The sequence below is a fragment of the Rattus rattus genome, chromosome 9 (assembly GCF_011064425.1).
Source record: "Rattus rattus isolate New Zealand chromosome 9, Rrattus_CSIRO_v1, whole genome shotgun sequence".
NCBI lineage: Eukaryota > Metazoa > Chordata > Mammalia > Rodentia > Muridae > Rattus > Rattus rattus.
In genome coordinates this window covers 11,843,593-11,864,762 of record NC_046162.1, presented here as the reverse complement: position 1 = coordinate 11,864,762, position 21,170 = coordinate 11,843,593, and the positions used below count along the sequence as shown (strand labels likewise).

Genomic DNA, 21,170 nt, shown 5'->3' with positions numbered 1-21,170 from the left:
CTTTCACTCCCAGGAGTCCCAAAAGAAGTGCCTGGCACTTCACAGAGACTCTTCCCAGCCAGTCTGCCACGTATCCTCTTCCCCCAGAACGTGGCGCCTGTCTCAGCCAGGGACCATTTCTTATTCCGTTGCTATTGCCTTGAGTGGATGGGGCCCCTGGTGTCATATTTATCACCCACACTTCTTTCTAGTCACCTCCTGGCCACTTTCTGTGTCCCTCCAGCACACCTTCCTCAGCCCCCCACCTACTATAATCTATTGCTCCACTAATCCATTTATGACCCATATTGCCTTGCCCCTCATCTGTTTTTCTGTCTGTTCACTCATCTGTGTATAGTTATATAGTGCCTTAGCGACCTACCTGCCCACCAGGGCACCCATGCACCCTCCACCTAGAGGCTACATTTTCACCTACCACTTATATCCTATCTAGTCACTTACCCTTCACTTTTTATCTCCTTTTCTTATCCCCCTTTCCTTGGTCACTTATTTAGCCTCCACTGGGAATTGTGTGCTTAGCAAAAACCATGATGCAAGCCACTTATAGCACCTGGGACTCAAGTCAGCCTTGATCACCAAAACATTAATGCCTAACATTTTTTCAGACAATTCCAGAATCGTGTGTGTGTGTGTGTGTGTGTGTGTGTGTGTGTGTGTGTGTGTGTGTCCTGGGGTGGTGGGGGAGCATACACCTACATGTTTGTACATCTGTACATGTTTGGGGAGGCATGTGTGCATGCACATGTGTATGTCTGTGTATAGAGACCACCCCTGATGTCTTTTTTTAACCTTTTGAGATTCTCACCAGCCTTGGAGCTTGCTGACTGTTCAAGACTGAGGCGGGTGCACCCAGGGATCCTCCAGCTCTAGATTACAGGTGCGGGACACCGTGACAGGTTTTCACATGCTGGGATCTGAGCACAGGTCCTTATGTTTGCACAGCAAACACCTTGCCAGTGGAGCATCTTCCCAGCTCCCACATAGGTGCTTTAAGGGAGAGAGCCCAGCGTTAGCGTGACCTCCCTCCCACCCCTCATCTCTGTTCGCTTCATCCCAGGGCAATAACTTTCTGCCTAAGCGATCCTGTATCCTTCCGCATATTTCCCACCTCCACTGGCCTCAGATGGGTCCATAGCCCGGCATCTCTGGCGTTGTCCTTCTGGGCTGCACCCGGTGCTTGCTGAGCACATAAGGCACCTATGACCGTCCTGTTTGGAAATCATCTGCACAGACCTGAGAACGCTTCTACTTAGTTCTTGTGGAAATGGGTCTAGGGCTTTCAGAAAGGATGTGGGGAGACCAGGTAACATCACAGGTAAGAAGTGCTGTTGCCAGCCAGGTGTATTCAGGCTGAACCGCCATTGTAACACAGACCCTTCTCAGTGATGCGAGCCTAGGGCAGTTGGGTCCATCAGAACTGGCTGCCAGTAAAAACAAGAAGGAGTCTGCATGTGTCTCAGGAGAACAGAGCAGTAGATGTCAGCATGTCACGGTGTCATGCTGTCATGAGGACAGGACTGGGGCAATCGTGTGATTTTTACTACTAACTGTGTTTTCTCGCCAAACGGACTGTTTCAGATTGACTCCTAGCGTTTCTCGTTTGTCTACTTCCTTCTTGGGACTTTTGCAAGTAGTGATGATGACTTTAAAACGGTCACTGTACAGAGACAGTTACTACACATATTCTCCCCACAGGGAAACAAAAGCTCAGATGGGTCTATGCTATTGTACCTGCCGGGAGCAGCCAAACCTCCCTTTATCTCCTGGGCTGGCCCCCAGAATCCATCTTCTTCACCACCAACCTCCCAGTCCTCACTTATCTATATACCACCCACACTAGCATTTACTTGACCTGTTTTCCCAAACCCATGTGCAACTCATTTTCAAAGAAAGTTTTATTTCCCGCCACAAGGAGGGGAAAGTGCCCAAATAGCATCATTTGTTTGTTTTCACACAGCGTCTTAGGTAGTCAGGCTGGTCTCCGATTCTCTACAGCACTGAGGGGGACCCTACAGTTTTGATTGAATTGCTTCCACATCCTGTTTGTGTGGTGCTGGAGATTAAACCCAGGGCCTTGTCAGGTTAGGCATGGACTCTACCAACCAAGCTACAGCCGCAGCCCCAGCGCGCGGTTTTCAAAGGTTTATTAGAGCTGTGTTATTCGGTTCAAGTCAGATATGGCTGGTCGTTAGAGAGGCATTAACAACAGATGAGCTCCAGCTAAAGCTTGCTCACTGATGTCACCGGAAGGACGGGCAGGGTGGAGAGGTACTCACTCTCTCCCTGAGTCAGTGTCGCCTATTACCACAGCTAGCCTAAACCGGCTAGCTCTTGGGCTACTGAATTAGTGTCAACACTCTGGGTGAGACTTGGGGTTTAGCACATCATGTTAGCATGAACAACCATGGTCTATCCAGAGAAGTTCAAAGCAGTGTGCTGTGGGCAGAAGCTAGAGCTCGTCCCGTCCCCAATAGATCTTCGTTATCTTAGGGTCATTCATTGGAGTCTGGTGCGGGTCCTGTGCTGCAGAAGACTGTGTGTCCACTGCAATTACCATTTCAGTGTCTCAGCTGAGGTGCAGCATTCTGTGGTCACCCAATTTGGCCCACAAAAAGGAACCGAAATTACCATAAGAAGCTGTGGTAGCTAAGGGAGCATGGGCAAATTAGAGGGTACCCAAATACAGGATATGAGCTGTTGGGGCTCCATCGCTGTGGAGAATTTTCAGCTGGTCCCTTGCTTGCCTTCTTTGCATGCTAACTGGGCTTGGTAGGCTCCTCACTGGTATAGGAGGCCTGTGAGGCATGAGGCTGCCTGCTTCCCACCTGGGCATCTGAGGACCGTCTTGGAGACATTTGGCACACCAGCTGGACCACAGACACTGCTGCATCACTCCTCTCTCTACATCATGCGCTGCCAGGTTCCCGGCCTTTCTGGGTCTTACCTGCAAGGTAAAGGGTTGACTGGAGACAGTGGTTAAGACTGGAGCTTTCACAAGCACGCCGAGGTCTTGGGTGGTTCCACCGTTCCCAGCAGAGGTGGCACCTGCACTCAGACTTCCAGGGGCCACTGCTGGCAGCTCTCAGCCACACCAAGGTTCTGGGGGTATCATCTCCTCCTCTTCTTCTTTCTCCTCTTCCCTAAAGGGATTGAACCTAGAACCTTGCGCATGCCCGACAAGCTCTCTGCCCTCGAGCTACACCTCAAGCCTAGATCTGTCTTTGGGTAAACTGAGGGGTACCTCTATAGGAGACCTCATTCCATCCCTGGGAAGCTTGGCACTCCCAAACCGTAATCAAGCCTGCAGTGGATAAAGTAAGCAAAGGGTCTCTGCCAGAGTCTGCTCTCTCTAGTCTCCGAACGGTTTTTAAGAGAGGGTACAGGCGGTGCTTGGTGTGGCACTTGCTTTGAAGACAGCGCGGTGGCCTTACCACCCAGCTACACTCCTGGCTGCATCTGTGTTGTGCCTTTGAACCACCACCAGCCTCTTGGTTTCAGTTTTCCTCAGCCAGCACATAGTGGGTTCAGGGGGGATGTGTAGTAGGGTAACGGGGAGAATCAAGGGTTCAACAACATCTGGTACTGTAAGTAACTCCTGTCATCTGAGATGCCCAGTGGAATGTTGGTTAAAAGGGGCGGGATCCCTTTCCTCAGACTATCCTGAAATATGCCGCCTAAATCACGGTGACAAGTGTCCCAGCTCAGCTCCATGGCCATGCAGCTGGAGGTTCTGGGTGGGAGAGAGAGAGGTCAGAGGCAAGCTTGACTCAGTACCTCAGCTGCAGATAAGAAAATCTGGGCTTTAGAAAGGACCTATGTCCTGGGGAAGCAGGGCATCTAAGAGCTCAGGTCGAAATGCCTCAAGGGGCAGCTTGCCTCTCTTTGTGGTTGGGCTGAGCTAGAGTGAAAAAGAGGGCCACGAGGGGTATAGATGGGGTGGCTTGCAAACCAAGCCCCTGCCTTGGAATTCAGCTCTACTCAAATTCTCAGTCCTCTCCTCCTGAGCAGGGACTGGTCTAAGTGAGATCTGCGTGGAGGGAGGGACCCTCCGGGAACACTCAGTCCAAGCAAACTTGGGTTGCATGTGGGTGGAAGCTTCCGAGAAAGCACGCGCGGTGGATATCACTTTTCTGGGAGGAGGGGTTCCTCCTTAGCTCTGCCTTTGCCCCAAAACTGAAGGTATAGATAGAAAGTGAAAGGGGGAAAAGGCGCCACCGATATTCCTGAAGGTATAGATAGAAAGTGAAAGGGGAAAAAGGCGCCACCGATACTCCCTATTTGTGAGGTAGCTGCCAGGAGACTGCCCGCCCCAAGCTCCTAGGAGCCACAGAGCTAGCGGCAGGGAGACTACCGGCAGCACTGAGGAGCGCGGGGACCCAGCCGCGGTAGGTGTCTCCAAGATCCCCTTTGCAGCCGCTAAAGTTAATCCGAGGCTCTGAGACTGGCGACTGTTTGTCCGAGGTCAGACAGCGGGAGCTGGAAAAGGCTGGATGGGTGCGCAGGAGGGAGAGAGGCTGCTTGGATCCTGGACTGACTGTATGCAGGACCTGGGAGCAGGGAGCTGGGAGCCAGAACTCCGAGGCTATGAGCAGAGCTAGTAGTGAAGGCAGGTGGCAGGGACAGCCTTGCGGTAGTGTCCGCTGTTCTGGTACTCAAACGGAGGATTGGGGGGAGGGAGGGGTTGGCAGGCGTGCACTCTATCAATCTGCAACATTTACTGAGAGCGCAGGAACCTTGAACCAGGGGCCACCTTTACTAGACCTTCAATAGCGAGTTGGGACAGACCACCTCTGGAATCTGGGTACAGGGTTCTTCTTGTGAGGACTTGGCGGAGAGACAGCATAGGGTGCACTTACTTGACCATCTAGGTGGAGGCATCCACCTTACTTTGTTGCACCCTTTAAGGGGAGTTGCTGAGTGCTGAAAGCAGGTGGGTAGAGCTTTCCTGGGGACCCAGACACTGAGAGCTGTAGCCACTGTGCCTAGCGTTGAATGGTACCCTATGCGTGTACCCTCCTCCTCAGAGTCCTACAGCTTCTTTCTCCACCCCAGGCCTCACGCATCTGTACCCCCACAGCGTGGCCCTCTTCCTCGTGGCCCTCTTCCTCTCAATGTTTGGAGTTCCTCACTTCGGAACAAAGCCTTAACTCTGTGTTTCCAAATAAAATAAATACAACTTTTCGGGCAGATTAAGAAAATGGGGTTTTCCTCCTCTGTAGCCTGGTGTAGCCAAGGAGCGTCCCCTTCCGACTACAAAACCTGCTTTCCCTGTATGCGGGTGAAGAGGAGCCTCCAGAGGTGACTGAACAAGTTTTGGAAATCTGAGAGGTCGTTGATGACAGGTCCCAGGGCCACAGGGTCCTCAGACCCACTCAAGGGGTCTGAGCTCCGCACAGGCCCTGTTCGCCAATACCAGGTCCCTCCCCCACGATCTCCGGAAGGCCTGGGTGCCAAGCCTCACTTCTCTGTCCTCCACATGCTCCCTGAGTGCAGAGTCCGGGAACCTGGTTAAACCACCACTCCCCTGTGATTCTTGTTAGCTTCAAGGAGAGGCACTAATGTATGCCACCTCTTTACTGTCTACGTGATCTGCGGAAACTGAGAGAAGTGGTCTGCGTTACTGTTTCTAAAGGCTTGTTAATATATCCACATATGTCAATCTGCTTTATACGTACAATCAAGTATTATATAATATCTTATATGCACATAGCCTATAATGATATATAACACTTACCGATTAATATGTTTACGTTTGATTTTGTTTTGCCAAAGGCCATATAGCAAGTTGGTTGAGCTTAGTTAGGATTTGAACCCAGATCTCCAGAGAACCATGTCTGCTGCTTGGGTAGCTGATGTGAATTTCCATGAATGCTGGTGGGTTCTGAGCCGGCCGTTGAAAGGAAACTTGGCAGTACAGCAAAGATAGTCTAAGGGGACAGAGATGTTATTTTGCTTTGGTGGCAGGCGGTGGCATCATTGTTCCCTGGCCATTCAAGGCAGTAATAGAGAGTGATCTCATAAAATCATGATGAAAATATGCAGCGTACATTTACTATTGAGCATGCTCATAGTGTTCGGAACCATCGTGCATCTCTTTCTAGAACTTTCCACCCTCCAAGATGGAAACTCTGGACTCTGAAGTTCCTGGTGACTTCCACTGTACTACCTAGTTCCCCGATTCTGACTGCTTAAGTGGTTTGTAAGTGCAGCCGTTCAGTGCTGGCCTCCTGTGTCTGGCTTCCTCTGTTAGCACAGCCCAGGGTTCATCCCTGCTGCACCCCCAGTCTGAACACACGGCAGGGAATGTTCTAACAGGGAGGCCATGTGTCGCGTTCCCAGGCACCGTTGCTGGCGCTTAGCTTGTTTCAGTCTGTGAACTGATTCTTGGTTTGTTGTTGTTGTGTTTGCAGTTGTTTGGGTTATAATTTTGAGACCTTGGGATATCAGGTTCCCCGTACCCCAAGCTGGCAATCTCCTGCCTCTGCCTCACCAAAGTGCCAAGATTACAAGTGTACACTGCCATGCCCAGCAGTCTGTGGATTATGTTGCTACCTTTAAATATTGTTGTCAAGTAATGTGTTCGGCTACTTGCTTTTGATTTAAAAAATGTATTCCTGAAAAGAAGAGGAAGAGGAGAAGGAGGAAGAAGAAGAGGCAGAAGAAAGAAGAAGAGGAAGAGGAGGAGGGGAAAAGAAAATAGCTATTTCTTTCTTTCGAACCACAAATGGCTTCGTGTCCACTGCCATCTTCTACCCCCACCTCTGGCGTGCTGGGGTTACGGGTGTGAGCCACCATACCCAGTTAGATTTCTTTCATTTATTTATTTTTACCTTTGCTGATTTGTTTGGTTGTGTAGGGTGAAGGGGGGGGACTAAAACCATGGCATACCTGTGCAGTCACAGGACATCCTGTGGGAGTCAATTCTCTCCTTCCAGGGTGTGGGTTGTGGAGATCCCCTTTACTGACTGAGTCATCTCTGTCACCAAGTAGCTTTCTTGTAAAATCAGCACACTTGAGCCACACACATTTGTAACCCAGCACACAGGAGGCTCATTGAGACCCTTACTTAAACAAACTAATAAAGACCCCCCCCCAACAACCTGGTATAGTGAGTGGCTCATGCCTTTAACCCCATTGGGTAGCAGAGACAGGTGTATCGCTGAGAGCTCAAGGCTAGCCTGGTCTATCTAGTGAGTTCTAGGCCAGCCAAGATTAAATGGTGAAACCATATTTCAAAATACTACTACTACTACCATTACAACTACAATAATAACAAATATCCCAAACAAAAACCCCACATTTCTGCTTCTTCAAAATATTAGTACACAGACAATACTGAGGTAATTAAATGAGGTCCAGGCAGACCAGGTGATAGAGGAAAGAAAGATGGATCTGTAGAGAAATCCAGGAAAGGACAGGCCACACTTGGAGTCAACAGCCAAAGAAGGCTGCGGAGAAACTTTCAAGAAGGAACCCAGAAGAATGGGAGAAGCGTCTGGTCTGCCTCTGAGGTTTCCAGTTGAGGAGAAGTATGGAAAACACAACAGAATGTGGGGAACGTTGCAGAATCAGAACTATGGAGGATCCAGGCAAGCTAAACAGTGCAGCCTGCTTGTCGAGGGGATAGACATGTGACCTTGGAAGTAAAGTCTTCCCCCTTTTAAAATTTAATTAGTTTTAATTATGTGTAGGTGTGTGTACATGTGGGCACGAGCATGTGACTGTAGGTGGCTGCAGAGGTCAGAGGCATTCCATGCTCTGCAGCTGGAGATTCAGAGAGCTGTGAGCGATGTGGGTGCTGGGATCCGAACTTGCTCTCTGCAGGAGGAGCAAGTGCCCCTAACCACTCAGCAGTCTCTTCAGCCCCAGCCTCACTGTTCCTCAGCATCAGTAGGGGGCAAGTGTGAGGTGAGGAGCACGGTGGGGGACGCTGGGTTCAAAGGTGGAGCGCTGCCAGGTGCAGTCAGTGCACTCTGGTAGCCAGGGCTTGGGAGGTTGAAGCAAGGGGATCAAGTCCCAGGCCAGCCCGGGGAAGCACGAGGAGACGCTATCTCAGAAGCAAAACGAAAGTACCCCCAAGGAAGTCAAACACGAAACCCAAAGCCTTAGGGACTTAGCTTAGTGATACAAGTCTTGTCTGGTGTGCACAGGACTCTAGATCCCCTACCCCCATCACAAGGGCAAGGGGTGGGGATTCAGTAGTTACTGTGTTTTATAGAGAAGAAAAGGAAGCCAGGGATATGTTTGGTAGAGACAAGGTATGGTGAGGTGGAGGGGGTACCTCTGCAGGTCCATGTTGAGGCACTCATCCCTTCCTCCTGAACGACCAGCCAGATGGGTGCAGTATAGAATAGAGTTTATTTAGGGCATGGGGAGAGGGAATAGAGGAGGCGAGGCCAGCCATGAATACTTGGAGAGAGAGGGGAGGGGATGGGGAGAGAAGAGGCAGAGAGAGAAGAGGGTAAGAGACTGAGGAGGGGACAAGCAGCCCCTTTTATAGTGAGTCAGTCATACCTGGCTGTTGCCAGGCAACTGTGGGGCAGAGCCTAGAAGAAATGCTAACAGTAATTACAGCCCGAGAGGGAGAGACACATATTAAATGACAGGAAAGCAGTGACAAGTCTCTGGGATGATGCTCTCAGACTTGTCAGGCATCAAAGCCCAAAGAGGATTCCGCTAACCACCAGAGAAAGCACCACACCAGGTGCCAGGTATGTCAGGGCACACCGGTAATCTGGCACTCGGTAGGCTGAGGCAGGAGGATGACTGAATTCTAGACCAGACTGGCATAGAGCATAGCCTGACCCTGTCTTTTAAAACAAAACAAAACAAAAACTGTTAAATGACAAAAATCACAGAAAGTGAAGATCCTGGGCTCGGCTGCAGACCCCGTGCTAGGCATGTCCCATGCATGATCCCTGCACTCAGCACGAAGCAGACTTACATGCAGGGAGAGACAGGCAGTGGCAGCGGGGGAGGTGTCTCTGCAGAAGTAGTTTTGAAGGAGAAAAAGGGGAAGTCTGTGTCGGCTAAGCCTTGATTGGGTTTATTAGTCCATGTAACCAGATAATGCACTTTGATTGCTGGACCTTGGTGGTCAGCCAAGTTAGGCACAAGGAAGTGGTCAAATAAGGATGGACTTTGGTGGATCTCTTTAGGAATGTAATGGTTCAACAAGAAAGAGGGGATCAGGGAAGGCCAGACCTGCCGGCGCCATGTTAGTCGTGCTCAGGCTTGTTAGAGCCCTTCCCCAACATCCTTGGGTCTCCACAAGCTCCCTGAAAGTAGGACCACTCTTAGTCCACATCCGGCTTGGAGCTTTGGACTCTGCTTTGCTACAGTGCTCAGCCTCTCTCTGCTCAGCATCTGGCTTGGGTTTCTTTCTAAGAAAAAACAAACTGCATTTTCTTTCCAAGCCACTGACCAACCGCCTCAAGGATGCTTAGACTTGGGCTGCCTCGAGCTGGGAAGGGGCTCTTGTCACGACAAGGCACTGACGCTCTGCTCCTCTGGCTGCACCTTCTCCTCCTGTGCCAGACCCCAGACGCCCGCCATGTACCAGCACCCGTGAAGGCTGCGTTTGTCCCATTTTTGGACCGAGATCTTCCAAGTTGTAGCTCAGTGGGTGTTTCCATTCAGGGCTCAGAGCACAGGCGGAGGCTTCTAGAGTAGCCACGGTGGTGTCTTGTGGGATTCCATATGATTTGCGGATCATATTTGGAAAAAAATATTTAAAAAATTATCAGAGGTGAACCCAGCACTGAGCTCAGAGTGAGGTGTTCTGGGGGGGGTGCTAAGCTTAGAGTGAGGTGCTCTGGGGGGGGTGAGCTCAGAGTGAGCTGCTCTGGAGGGGGGCTGAGCTCAGAGCAAGCTGCTCTGGGGGGCTGAGCTCAGAGTGAGGTGCTCTGGGGGGGTGAGCTCAGAACGAGGTGCTCTGGAGGGGGGGCTGAGCTCAGAGCGAGCTGCTCTGGGGGGCTGAGCTCAGAGCGAGCTGCTCTGGGGGACAGAGGCAGACCTGGATGGAGGGAGAGCTCAGCTGTAGTGAGGTCACCATGTAGATCATAGCCAATCCCCAAGGAGCCTTAGAGCTGACTCTCAGCACCATCTCACGTTAGAGATAACAGGACCTTTGTGCCCTGTGTGGGCTCTGCTCGGGTCAGCCACTCCTGGTGTCACAGTTGGGTGGAGCTAAGTTAACCTTGAAGTCTGAACGCTGGGAAGGTGGGGTAGGATTGGAAATCTGTCAGGGGTCTTCCTGGTGCACCTTAGCGTGACGGGTGTGTCATGTGGCAAGATGGAGTCTGTGTACCGCTCAGGGCAGTTCCTCTTTTGAGAAATCTGCTAACCCAGCTCAAAGACACCACCCTAGTGACCTCTTCTAACCTTGCTTCTCCACCTCTGAGTGCCAGCAAGCTAAGGTTGGGCGATCGGCACATGAGTTCTGAAAGACATCATCTGACGTGGTGTGGCTTTAGTTATTCCCAGAGAGAACTATAGGGAACCACATGCTGCTGGTCGGCCAGTCCTGTCCTATAGGATAGGGTGACATCCACACAGGCTGACTACATCAAGTCAGAGCACACTGGGCCGCAGTTCAGCTGCTGTGTGAATTGGTGGTGGTGTGTATTTATGTGTTTATTTACTGTCTGTCTGTCCGTCCATCCATCCATCCATCCATCCATCCATCCATCCATCCATCCATCCATCCATCCATCTATCTATCTATCTATCTATCTATCTATCTATCTATCTATCTATCTATCATCTATCTGTTTATTCTGTCTCTCCTCTTTCTCTTCTTCCCTCTTCCTTTTTCTTTCTCTCCTTTTCTTCCTTCTCCTTTCATTCTTTCTTCTTTCCTCCTCTTCTTTTTTCTTGTTCACTTTTCTTTTTAAAAAATGTGTGTACACATGTGCTCGTACGTGTGGCAGAGATCAACTTTGAGAGTCACTCCTCAGGTGCTATCAACCTTCATTTTTGCAATAGTGTCTCTTGCTGGAATCTTGGTCTCACTGATAAGGCTAGGTAGCTGCCAGTAGGTTCCAGGGACTGTCTGTCTATCTCTGTCTCCCCAAGGACTGGAACTATAGGCTCTTAATCATGTTGTTGTTGTTGTTGTTGATGATGATGATGATGATGATGATGATGATGATTCTCTGTGTGTGTGTGTGTGTGTGTGTGTGTGTGTGTGTATTGTGGTGACTGTGTGTACACATGTGCATGCAAATGGGAGAGTAGCGTGTGTATATCCTACTATTTTAGCAAGGTCTCTCACTGAATCTGGAGGTCATTTATTAGCTATACTGACTGACCGGTGAGTTCTGAGGACCCGCCTGCATCCCTGCCCAAATACTGTGAATAACACACACACAGCCATGCTTTGTATGTGGGTCCTGGGGATCCAAACTCAGGCCTCAGCTCTTACAAGGCACATTACTGACTAAGCCATCATACCAGCCTTGGTCTTCTTTAGCTTGCTTGCTTGCTTGTCTTTTTAAGAAATATTTTTAGAGTTGCAACAATATTTAACAGAAGCTGCAGATTTTTTTCCCCTCGTTTACTATGTCCATGAAGGCTTCGTCTCCTCGGCTGCTGCCCTTCAGTCTGCAGTAACACCTTGTGATCACTTGAAGTTCAAAGTCCAAAGTTTGGGCCCTGTCTCGGTGGGACGCATCCCATGAGTTTGGACAAGTTGTAGTGATGTGTATCCATAGCAGCAGTGGTTTCACTGCCCTGTAAACTGCAGCTCTACACCGGTTCATTCTGGTCTCTACCAGCCTCTGGCAGCCATCAGCCTCCTCTTGCTTTCCTAAACGATGTGACCTTGGAACCCTATGAGCCGGGCTGGTGTCTTTTGTGCAGAGGAGTTGTGGGGAGTAGTTCTGTTTGCTTTTGTCTTGCAGTCCCAGGGACAGAACTCGGGGCTTCCCTCAGGTTGAGCAACTGCTCTGTGTACCCTAACCCAACTCCAACCTTGAACCTCAGTCTTCCTGCTGCCACTCAAGCCAACATTGCAGGATTCTTCTGCCAGACTGGAATCTCAGTGTTGCGGCTGCTGCTCCGTGCGTTTGAGACAGGGTCTCACTACAAAGCCTAGGTCGCCCTCAAATTCGTGATCCTCCTGCTCTGGGATCTTGAGCAACTGTGATTGCAGACCTGTATGACCACACCCAGCTATAATAGTGTGATTAGACTGCCCTGTGAAGCCCCTCTTAGGGAGAAAGAGGTTCTGGGCTCCTCCATGCCCTTTCAGCCAACAACTTTTTCTCACTCGTTAAAGGATCTGGAATTCTTGTAAAATGTCACTTGAAAGTTCTACTACAACTCTCTTATTTAACAGATGACAGCCCTAGGAAGTGGAGACAGAAAGGGGCTTTCCCAGAGTCACACACCCTGCTGGATTAATCCTGTGATACCGGACTTTTGTAAACTCAGCTGCCCCCATGTCTGGACTACCCTGGCTTCTCTGCCCCACCTCCATGAGGGGAAAACCCTGTGCCTTGCTGCCAGGGACCAAAGCCAAATCTATTTCCAGTTTACCTAAGTATTGTGTCTTCCCATAGACTGGCTAGCTGCTCTAAGCTCAGGGGAGCTAGGGAGTGGGGATGGAAATGGTTGAGGGTACTGTGACACTGAGAACAAAAATGGTGGCACATGGGGCTGCTGCAGCCCCCCCCCCAGTGGTAGGCTGTGGACAACCGTGAGGTGATTGCACCTCAGATCTCTTAACCCCCTTCCCCCAGTGAGCTGGGGTGGGAACCCCGCATCACACAGCTGTAGTCCTACTGTGCCATCCCTGTGTCTCGGGACAGTTGTGGTCCTCAGGCTAGTCCCCTCCCAGCTTCACGCATCTTACTCCTGTTGCCCCCAATGACTCTATATCCTGAGCCATCTCCTGAAGCAGGCCGAGCCTGAAGGACCTCAGATAGCCTTCAAGACAGGAGGTGGAAACCAGGAGCTGAAGTCAGCCATGATTATGAGACAGTCAGGAACTGGAGATATTGTATAGAAACATTGTGATGGTCACGTGCGCAAACATGTGCACACACACTCTAATACACTCATTAGCTTGGGAAACAAAACCTCTGACATCATGGATCTGATTCAAGCCCCAGTTTTGAAGCTTCAACCTGCCATTCACAGAGGTAACCTGGGGCCTAACAGAAGCCGTATTTCCAGATGTTCCTGATGTGAAGCTTCTCATACACAGGTCTCCCAAGCTTCCTGCTTTAAAGGAAATGCTCAGACTTTCCATCGTCTTCCAGATTCCAAAAACCCTCAGCACTGATTTCTGGGGGCGTGTGCGCGCATGCGTGTGCACACACACGCGCACTGGGGATGGAACCGAAGATCTCTCACACGCTAGGCAAGCTCACTACCATTGAGCTACACCCCAGCCCAGTGTCTCAATATTGCTTACACGGCTCAGTTCCCTCTGTCTTGTGATCACCTGAAGCCCTGAAGGAAGTGAAAGTCTTCACTGAGACTAACAGTTTCTGCCAGCCTCCTGTGTGCATCTTCCTGAGCTGCCTACTCTGAAGAGAAACAGCCTGAGAATCACTTCCTCCTTTGTCTGTGGCACTTGCCTTTTCCTGGCCAGGCTGAAGTCTTATCTCCTTCCAGGAGCTGAGGGGATAGATCTTCTCCTTCTGGGAGCGGAACCAGGACCTCCCTCCCTGCTGTTGTATTTTATAAAAAGAGAAAGACCCAGGGATATGTTTGATAGAGACAGGTATGGTGAGATTGGAGTGCCTCTGAGGACCCATGCTGAGGCATCCCCTCCCACTTGACAGATACAGTATGGGATAGAGTTTATTTAGGGCATGGGGAGGGGAGTTGGGAAGGGAGTAGAGAAAGACAGGGGCGGGGGAGGGAGGGAGAGAGAGAGAGAAGAGCCAGAAACATATGGAGAGAGGGAGGATGAGGAGAGGGGAGAGAGGAAGAAAGGGGTTAGGGAGAAAAGGGGCAGAGTAAGAGAGTGAGGAGGGGGGAACAACCCCTTTTATAGTAAGCCAGGCATACCTGGCTGTTGCTAGGTAACTGTGGGGTGGAGCCTAGAGGGAATGCTAACACCCCAGCTTTGGCAACTCACAACCCTGGCAAACGCATCAGATTGTTTTGTTTTTTTTAAAAAAAAAAACACAACAAACTGGGGCTAGAGAGATGTCTCAGGTGTTAATGGTGCTTGTGGCTGTTCCAGAGCATAGCGTCCACATCAAGCTGCTCACAGCTGCCTGTAGCTCCAGCCACAGGGGTTACCACCCCCTCTTCTGACATGTGTGGACATTTTGCTCACGTGCACAGACACAAACACACCCACATAAAATATCATTATCTTCATATGTTGAAACACAGCAGCAGCTACTGGCACCATGGAGCTGCCTGCCAACACTTTGACTTTTATGCTGTCATTTTGTGGACATCTTGGAACCATTGAGCACTTCAGGTCACAGCCTAATCATTAACCCAATCAAAACAAAAGGAACCTCACAAAACCCAAACCCCCTACTGTAGTGTAGTGGGGACAGAAATGTCCCCAAAGGGCTAATGGTAGAAAGCGCCAGAGACGTCTTCTCAAATGGGTGTGGAAGCCTGGGGAAGGGCAGTTTGCAGAAGGCCTTCTAGAAACACTGCCCATTCACCAAAAGGCACCCCCTCAACGCACACAGACTTTCCCTCAGGAGAGGAAATTGCCTTGTCACGTGCATCTTCATTCCTCAAATGGCAGTAGCAGAGGATGCGGCCTGCTACCCTAACCTGGACCTTCATCTTAGAGACAGTAACATAGTTATCTAAGGGAAGCCTGAGGGTGACACGTGTGAGGCTCGACACCCAATTCCAGGAACTTAGGCTGTCTGGGAGTTCTGACTACACACGGTCCCAGGGTGTAAGGAGGGCCTGGTTTGTGTCGCAAGCTTGGGGTGGGACACCGTGTGAGTTGTTTATCTCACTGCTGTGAGAAAGTACTTGACAAAGGCAGCTTAAGGAAGCATTGATTTTGGCTCACCGTTTGAAAATCCAGGCCGTTGTGTAAGGAAGGTGTGATGACAGGGGTGTGACACAGATAGTCACACTGCATCTGCCCGCAGGAAGCAGAGAGAGATGAATGCTGGTGCTTAGCTCATATTTAGCAGGGGTCTTCCCGCCTTAATCAAAGCAATCTAGAAACTCCCTCATTGGCATGGCTACAGGGTGGGGAGGCTCAGTGGACAGGGCCTTTCCTCATCCCCATACGGCTTGAGTCTCATGGGCTTGGGCGGCTGAAGAGAACGCTTCTTCACACAGGGTGAGCAAGGTTGTCTCTGCCTCCCTTTTGGAACTGCTGGCAGAGGAGAAAGTCTATTTGAGAGACTTGTGAAGCAATGTCAGAGCAAGTGGAAACACGGGACGCATAGTCCTGGAGGCATCAGGAAGTCCCAAGCCAAGACCTGAGGAGATCTGGGCATGAGTGAAAGTGGGTGCATTCCGGTGAGAGGATCTAGCCTGGGAGCAAAGAGACCCTTCTCTGATGTCTCGCCAGCGTGGTGAGCGTTCTCTGACTGGAGGCTGCCATGTAGCTGTCACATGGCACAGAGCCACCCTTGGCCTTTCAAGGTTCCACAGGAACATTCCCTCCCCATGCTCCAGAAAACACACACTTAGAGAAGGTCAGTCCCTCTCTGTGGACCCTGTCCACCGAACCTAAGGCCTTGCTGATGAACTCAAACTCTTCTCTAGTGTCTGGAGCCCTTCGGTTCCTATCCTCGGGCTCCTCCCACCCCAGCCCTCAGCAGCAGTGGAAGCTCATTCTCTGCCTTTCCCTACCATCCAATGACATGTCTGCGCTTCTCTCTCCTCCCAGGCCATACTCTGTGTGCCACCATGGAGCTGGGTTCTCCAGAGGGCAGCTACCTGGAGCTCCTTAACAGCGATGCTGACCCCCTACACCTCTACCACCTTTATGACCAGATGGACCTTGCTGGGGAGGAAGAGATTGAACTCAACTCAGGTGGGCCTTGTTCCTTGGGGCCTCTCCTGGCCTTCTCCATCCTTCTGGCGGGTACAAGACAGTTAGCAAGCTGGAGGAAAGCACTGGCTGCTCGTCAGAACCATGGACAGCTCCCGGCCCTTGCTAAGTGCACTGACCCTCAACCCAGACACCGGGTTTCATCCCACCCTATGGGCTTTCCCCTTGCAGAGACAGACATGGACACCATCAACTGTGACCAGTTCAGCAAGCTGTTGCAGGATATGGAAATGGATGAAGAGACCCGGGAGGCCTATGCCAATATCGGTAAGGAGGCAGCGGAGGCCAGGGAAAGGACTGAGAAGAAGAGTTCTTTTCTGCTAATCTCACTAGATCCTTCATACCAAAATCACAGCTAGAGCCAGCAACCAGGGCTGGAAGAGAGGAGACTTGGAAGAGGAGGGGGGGGAAGGGGAAAGACTAAAGGGACGAAGGCCCCTTCCTGTTGGCTACCCAGCCAACCATGTCCTTTTACAGCACTTTCCTTGCTTCCTTTCCATTTCTTTATGCTTTTTGCTTGTTAGGTTTGTTGTTTTTTTTTTTTTTTTTTTTTTTTTTTTCTTTTTTTTTGGGGACCGAACCAGGGCCTTGCGCCCTAGGTAAGCGCTCTACCACTGAGCTAAATCCCCAGCCCCGTTAGGTTTGTTTTATTTTGTTTTCCAGACAAGGTCTTTTGTAGCCCAGGCTGTCCTGGAACTATGTATCCCAGGCCAGTCTCAAACTCATGGCAATCCTCCAGCCTCAGCCTTCCAAGTGTGGGTTCACAGGCATGCACTCCATCCAGCTCTACACTTCCATTTGCATTTTCTGCTCCTCTTTTCCACAAAGCGCACACCATATACCCTTCCCCAGCACTAAGCCAGTGAGCTGCCATTGTAGCATCCGACATCAGCAACGTGTTAGTTGCTACACCTGTAGGACCACGCTGATGCCTTGGGGCAGCCGATAAAGTCTGTGATGTGAGAACCTTCTGTTCACAGAGGAGGAAGTTGAGGTGGAGAGAGATGAAGTGGCCTCAAGGCTGTCAGATGGCCTCTAAAATCCAATGCCAAGACTTCTGCACTTCCAAGCCCTGGCTTAAACACGGAAAAGAAATGCTTGAAGTTGAGCAGTTTGGCAAGGCATGTCGAGCCTTAAAAAGAGATTCAGGGCCAGCAGGATGGCTCCATGGGGCAACAGCATTTGCCATCGAGCCTGGTGAACTGAATTTAAGTCCTAGGAATCAGGTAGTGGAAAGAGAGAACTGACTCCTGCCAGTGGTCCTCCGACCTCTACACACATTCCATGGCACTGGTGCATGGAAGTGTGTACACACACACACACACACACACACACACACACACACACACTCACACACTCACACATAAACACTTATGTTCATACCTATAAGTACACACACACTCACACAGACATACAGACACTGACACACACATGAGTGTACGCACACTCAAACATGAATATACACACACAGACTCACACACTCACACACGTATGACAGCACACACATGACTACACTAAACACCCACACACAGGAGTACACGCATGAGTATACACACACAAATATGAGCATACACACCCACACACATGAGAACACACACATACACACATATGACTACACACACACTCACACAGACACACACACGCTCACACATATGAGCACACACATACACATGTCATACATACATAACTACATACACACTCGCACAGACACACACACTCACACACTGATACATAGTGGGTTCCAGGCCATGCAAATGTCTTCCCACTAGCTCCAGACTCATGTACCACTTCATTTAATTTACCTTCATTTATGGATGCCTACAGGGGTCAAATGCTTTAAATATACAGCCAACCATTTCGGACCTCTGGATAGTACCCACTCTTTGTTCTCTTCATTCAGATGAGGAAACCAGAACTAGAAACATTAAATAACCAGCCTGAGGCTGTCAGCAGCAGGAGCTAGTGGGGAATAAAGGCAGAATTTGAACTCAGCCCCAGTGGCAGCAGCATTACTGCTCTGCTTTGCACTACTCTATGAGGACAGACATTTTCGTGGGCACACACTTTACCCATCTAATGAGACAGAAAAGCACACGAAAGGCTCGTTTGTTCATTCATTCAAAGTACACTCAGCAACTTTATAGAGACCCATCTGTGTACCGGCCTGAGGCCAGACACACAGCAAGACTCCAGGGAGCCCTTTGTTTGGTTTTGGTTTTTGGTTTTAAGACAGGATCTCTCTACATAGCCCTGGCTGTCCTAGAACTCTGTAGACCAGGCTGGCCTCGAACTAAGAGATCTGCCTGCCTCTGTGGCGTGCACCACCACCGCCCTCCTCGGGAACCCTTTTGACTGACTGTGTTCTTCCTCATCTGGCAGCGGAACTGGATCAGTACGTGTTCCAGGATACCCAGCTGGAGGGCCTGAGCAAGGACCTCTTCAGTAAGTCGGGGGAAGTTGATCTAAGCTCAGCCTTAATTCCTTCCTGATCTGAAGACATGGCTGACAGCCACACTCCTCACAGCAAGGACAGCTTTCTGTGATTGTGATGTGGGTCTCTGGTGTTTCTCCAAAGTACAGCACATTGGACCAGAGGAAGGCTTTGGTGAGAACGTAGAGGTCCCTGCAGAATCAGGAGAGAGGCCTCAGAAGAGACGTGAGTAAGCCCCTCCCTGCCCTTTCTCAGGTCTGGTCCATCTTCCTTCCTTTTGTCTGCAGCCTGCTGTGTCCCAGCTGTCTCCATTAAGTCCCATCTGCGTCCCCACCACACCCCCATGCCACAGCTCCTTTAGGGAGGAAGCACACAGCTCTAGAGCCCCGGAGGATTTATGTGGGATGCTTTGATTCCTCTTCCTCAGTGACTGAACCCTGCTTCCCTTTGGGTCTCTGAGGAATATCTCTTTAAGCAGTGGGTAAGGCCTCAGGCAGGACTGGGCTGGAATCCTGAATCTGCTGTTTACAGGCTATGTTACTTCAACTAGGTACCTACACCCCTCCGAGCCACCTACCCTGTCTCCTGCCTCCTTAGTCTGTCCTCTTCAGATGCTCCATATGTGCTTTCTCATGCAATTAGGGCATCCCTGCCTTGCTGGCCATCTGGTTGTCATAAGGTACACTCCGAGAGGCCTGTGTGGACCGAGAGGACCGAGGCCGAGAGACCGTCCTCTTCTGGCTCACCACAGAAGGATACTGCTTTGTCAGCCTACCTCACTGTTCCTGAAACGCCTTCCTCTCACCCTTCCTACAGTTGGGTCCTTCAAAGCCATTAGCTCACTTCTTCCAGGAAGCCCTCCCTGACCAGACATCCACCTAAAGTCACTGTCTTATTTATGCTTATTTCTCTGTTTTAAATGTATTTATTTTATGTCTATGGGTGTTTTGCCTGTCTGTGTGTCTGTGTAACACATGAGTGTTTGGTGCCCGCAGAAGCTGGAAGAGGGCATCTGATTCCTCGAAACAAGAGTTACGGATTGTGAGCCATCATGTGGGTCCTGGGAGTCGAACTCGGGTCTTGTGGGAGAGCAGGTGGTGCTCTTCTTAACCACTGAGCGATCTTTCCTGTTCTTGTGTGTGTGTGTGTGTGTGTGTGTGTGTGTGTGTGTGTGTGTGTGTTCTCCAGGCCTTTTGCATGCCCGGCAAACATTCTACATTAAACTGCACCCTCAGTTTTTTGTTTACTGGTGGGCATGGGACTCTGGCACGTGCTGTAAACATCTGAAGTCCTAAGAATAGACAATGGCAGAGTTTGCATCCACTGCCCTTCTGGCCTTAGCGTCTGTCCCTGAAGGCAGTTTGTGTCCACCACTGTCTTTGAGCTTTGTTGGAATACTCCACTCACATACACACATCAACATACGTATGGACACACACTTACACATAAACACATGCACAGACATGTGCACATATGCATAGACATGTGCACATATGCACATATATACAAATGCACACATATACACACATTATTTCACTCTTTGCCCTCTGCTGTGTGTGGGAGGGCATTTGTAGGTTGCTGCTGGAAAACGCAAGGGTCTGTCTGCAAATCCCCACCCCCACCCCGTCTTCTCCTCTCTCCCTTCTTCGATTCCTCCACTTTGCAGGTTTCTTTCTTTCTATTGTGTGCATGAGCACACATACTATGGCGAGTGTGTCAGTGTCAGACAGCTTCCTGGATCAGTTCTCTCCCATCTTTTCTTGGTTCTGAGGGTTGGCCTTTCCCCTTCTCTCCTTCTCCCCTTCTTCCTTCTCTTCTTTCCTTCCCTGCACCCATACCAGCATCCATGCCTCCTTCCCTCCCTCCCTCCCTCTACACCGAGCAAAGGGAAGAGTTCCTCTGTGAGAATACCCGTCGCTTGGATTCCATGGTTGATACTGGGATCTGTTGGCTTGAGTTGCTCCGCCCATCGGTAGATTCCTTGGTCCATCTACCCATCCTTTTTGGGTGCCTTGCCAGTAAATTACAGCCTATGAGTACCTCTGCTGCATGCCCCTCTCCAGCATCCTGGGTCTTTCACATCTGACTCAGGCTGCTGAAGTACGAAGGCTCTCCGGCAGGCTATGGGAGCAGCCTGGGCAGAGCCCAAAGCAGTTGGCTCCAGTACTTTTGTAGCTCTAGCCTCACCTGATCTGTGACTCCGCCTCTCCCCTACTCTCACCTGCCTGTCAAGATGCTTTATAGAAAAGACTTGGCCTCTAGCACCGGAACTACCCCGAGGCGTAGGGGAGAAGTGGGACACTGTTTCTCAATTCCTCAGGCAAGGTCACATAGCCTGCAGGGACCCAAGCAGTCTCCATGGCTGGGGACATCCCAACCCAGGGACACTGATCTCAGGGTTCTCTTTGCAGGCTTCCCAGAAGAGCATGCTATGGACTCAAAGCACAGGAAGCTAGGTGAGATGGGTAGGTGGTTCAGAGGGTCCCGTTTAGGGAAGCATGGGCCATCCCCAGATGCAGCACAAGCCAGCACCGAACACCAGCGATCGGGGTTGGGAGCAGTTTGGAGGTAGAGTGTGTGACTACTGTGAACAAAGCCCTGATTGGATCCTAGCATCCTGGAGAAGGAGGAAAGGAGGGAGGAAGGAAGGGGGAAGGGAGAAGAGAGGATGAAACATCCCCACTGGGGGAATTCTACTGCTATCTCTGCCAGCCACACTGCCAGGTGCTAGGG

At 50.5% G+C, this 21,170-nt stretch overlaps 1 protein-coding gene across 2 annotated transcripts in view; it reads left to right on the top strand.

Annotated features, from left to right (window-relative positions):
* The window catches only part of Ciita (class II major histocompatibility complex transactivator), a 47,211-nt gene that overhangs the window by 4,672 nt on the left and 21,369 nt on the right, over positions 1-21,170 (top strand). Inside the window, exons 1-6 of one of the 2 annotated variants that reach the window (XM_032912354.1) lie at positions 2,812-2,951; positions 15,842-15,988; positions 16,178-16,273; positions 18,386-18,448; positions 18,582-18,662; positions 20,849-20,893. In XM_032912354.1, the coding sequence (XP_032768245.1) occupies positions 2,909-2,951; positions 15,842-15,988; positions 16,178-16,273; positions 18,386-18,448; positions 18,582-18,662; positions 20,849-20,893 (475 nt within the window). In that variant the 5' untranslated portion in view covers positions 2,812-2,908. Of the gene's footprint in view, positions 1-2,811; positions 2,952-15,841; positions 15,989-16,177; positions 16,274-18,385; positions 18,449-18,581; positions 18,663-20,848; positions 20,894-21,170 lie in introns of those variants that run through there. The other variant, XM_032912353.1, reaches the window with a different exon arrangement.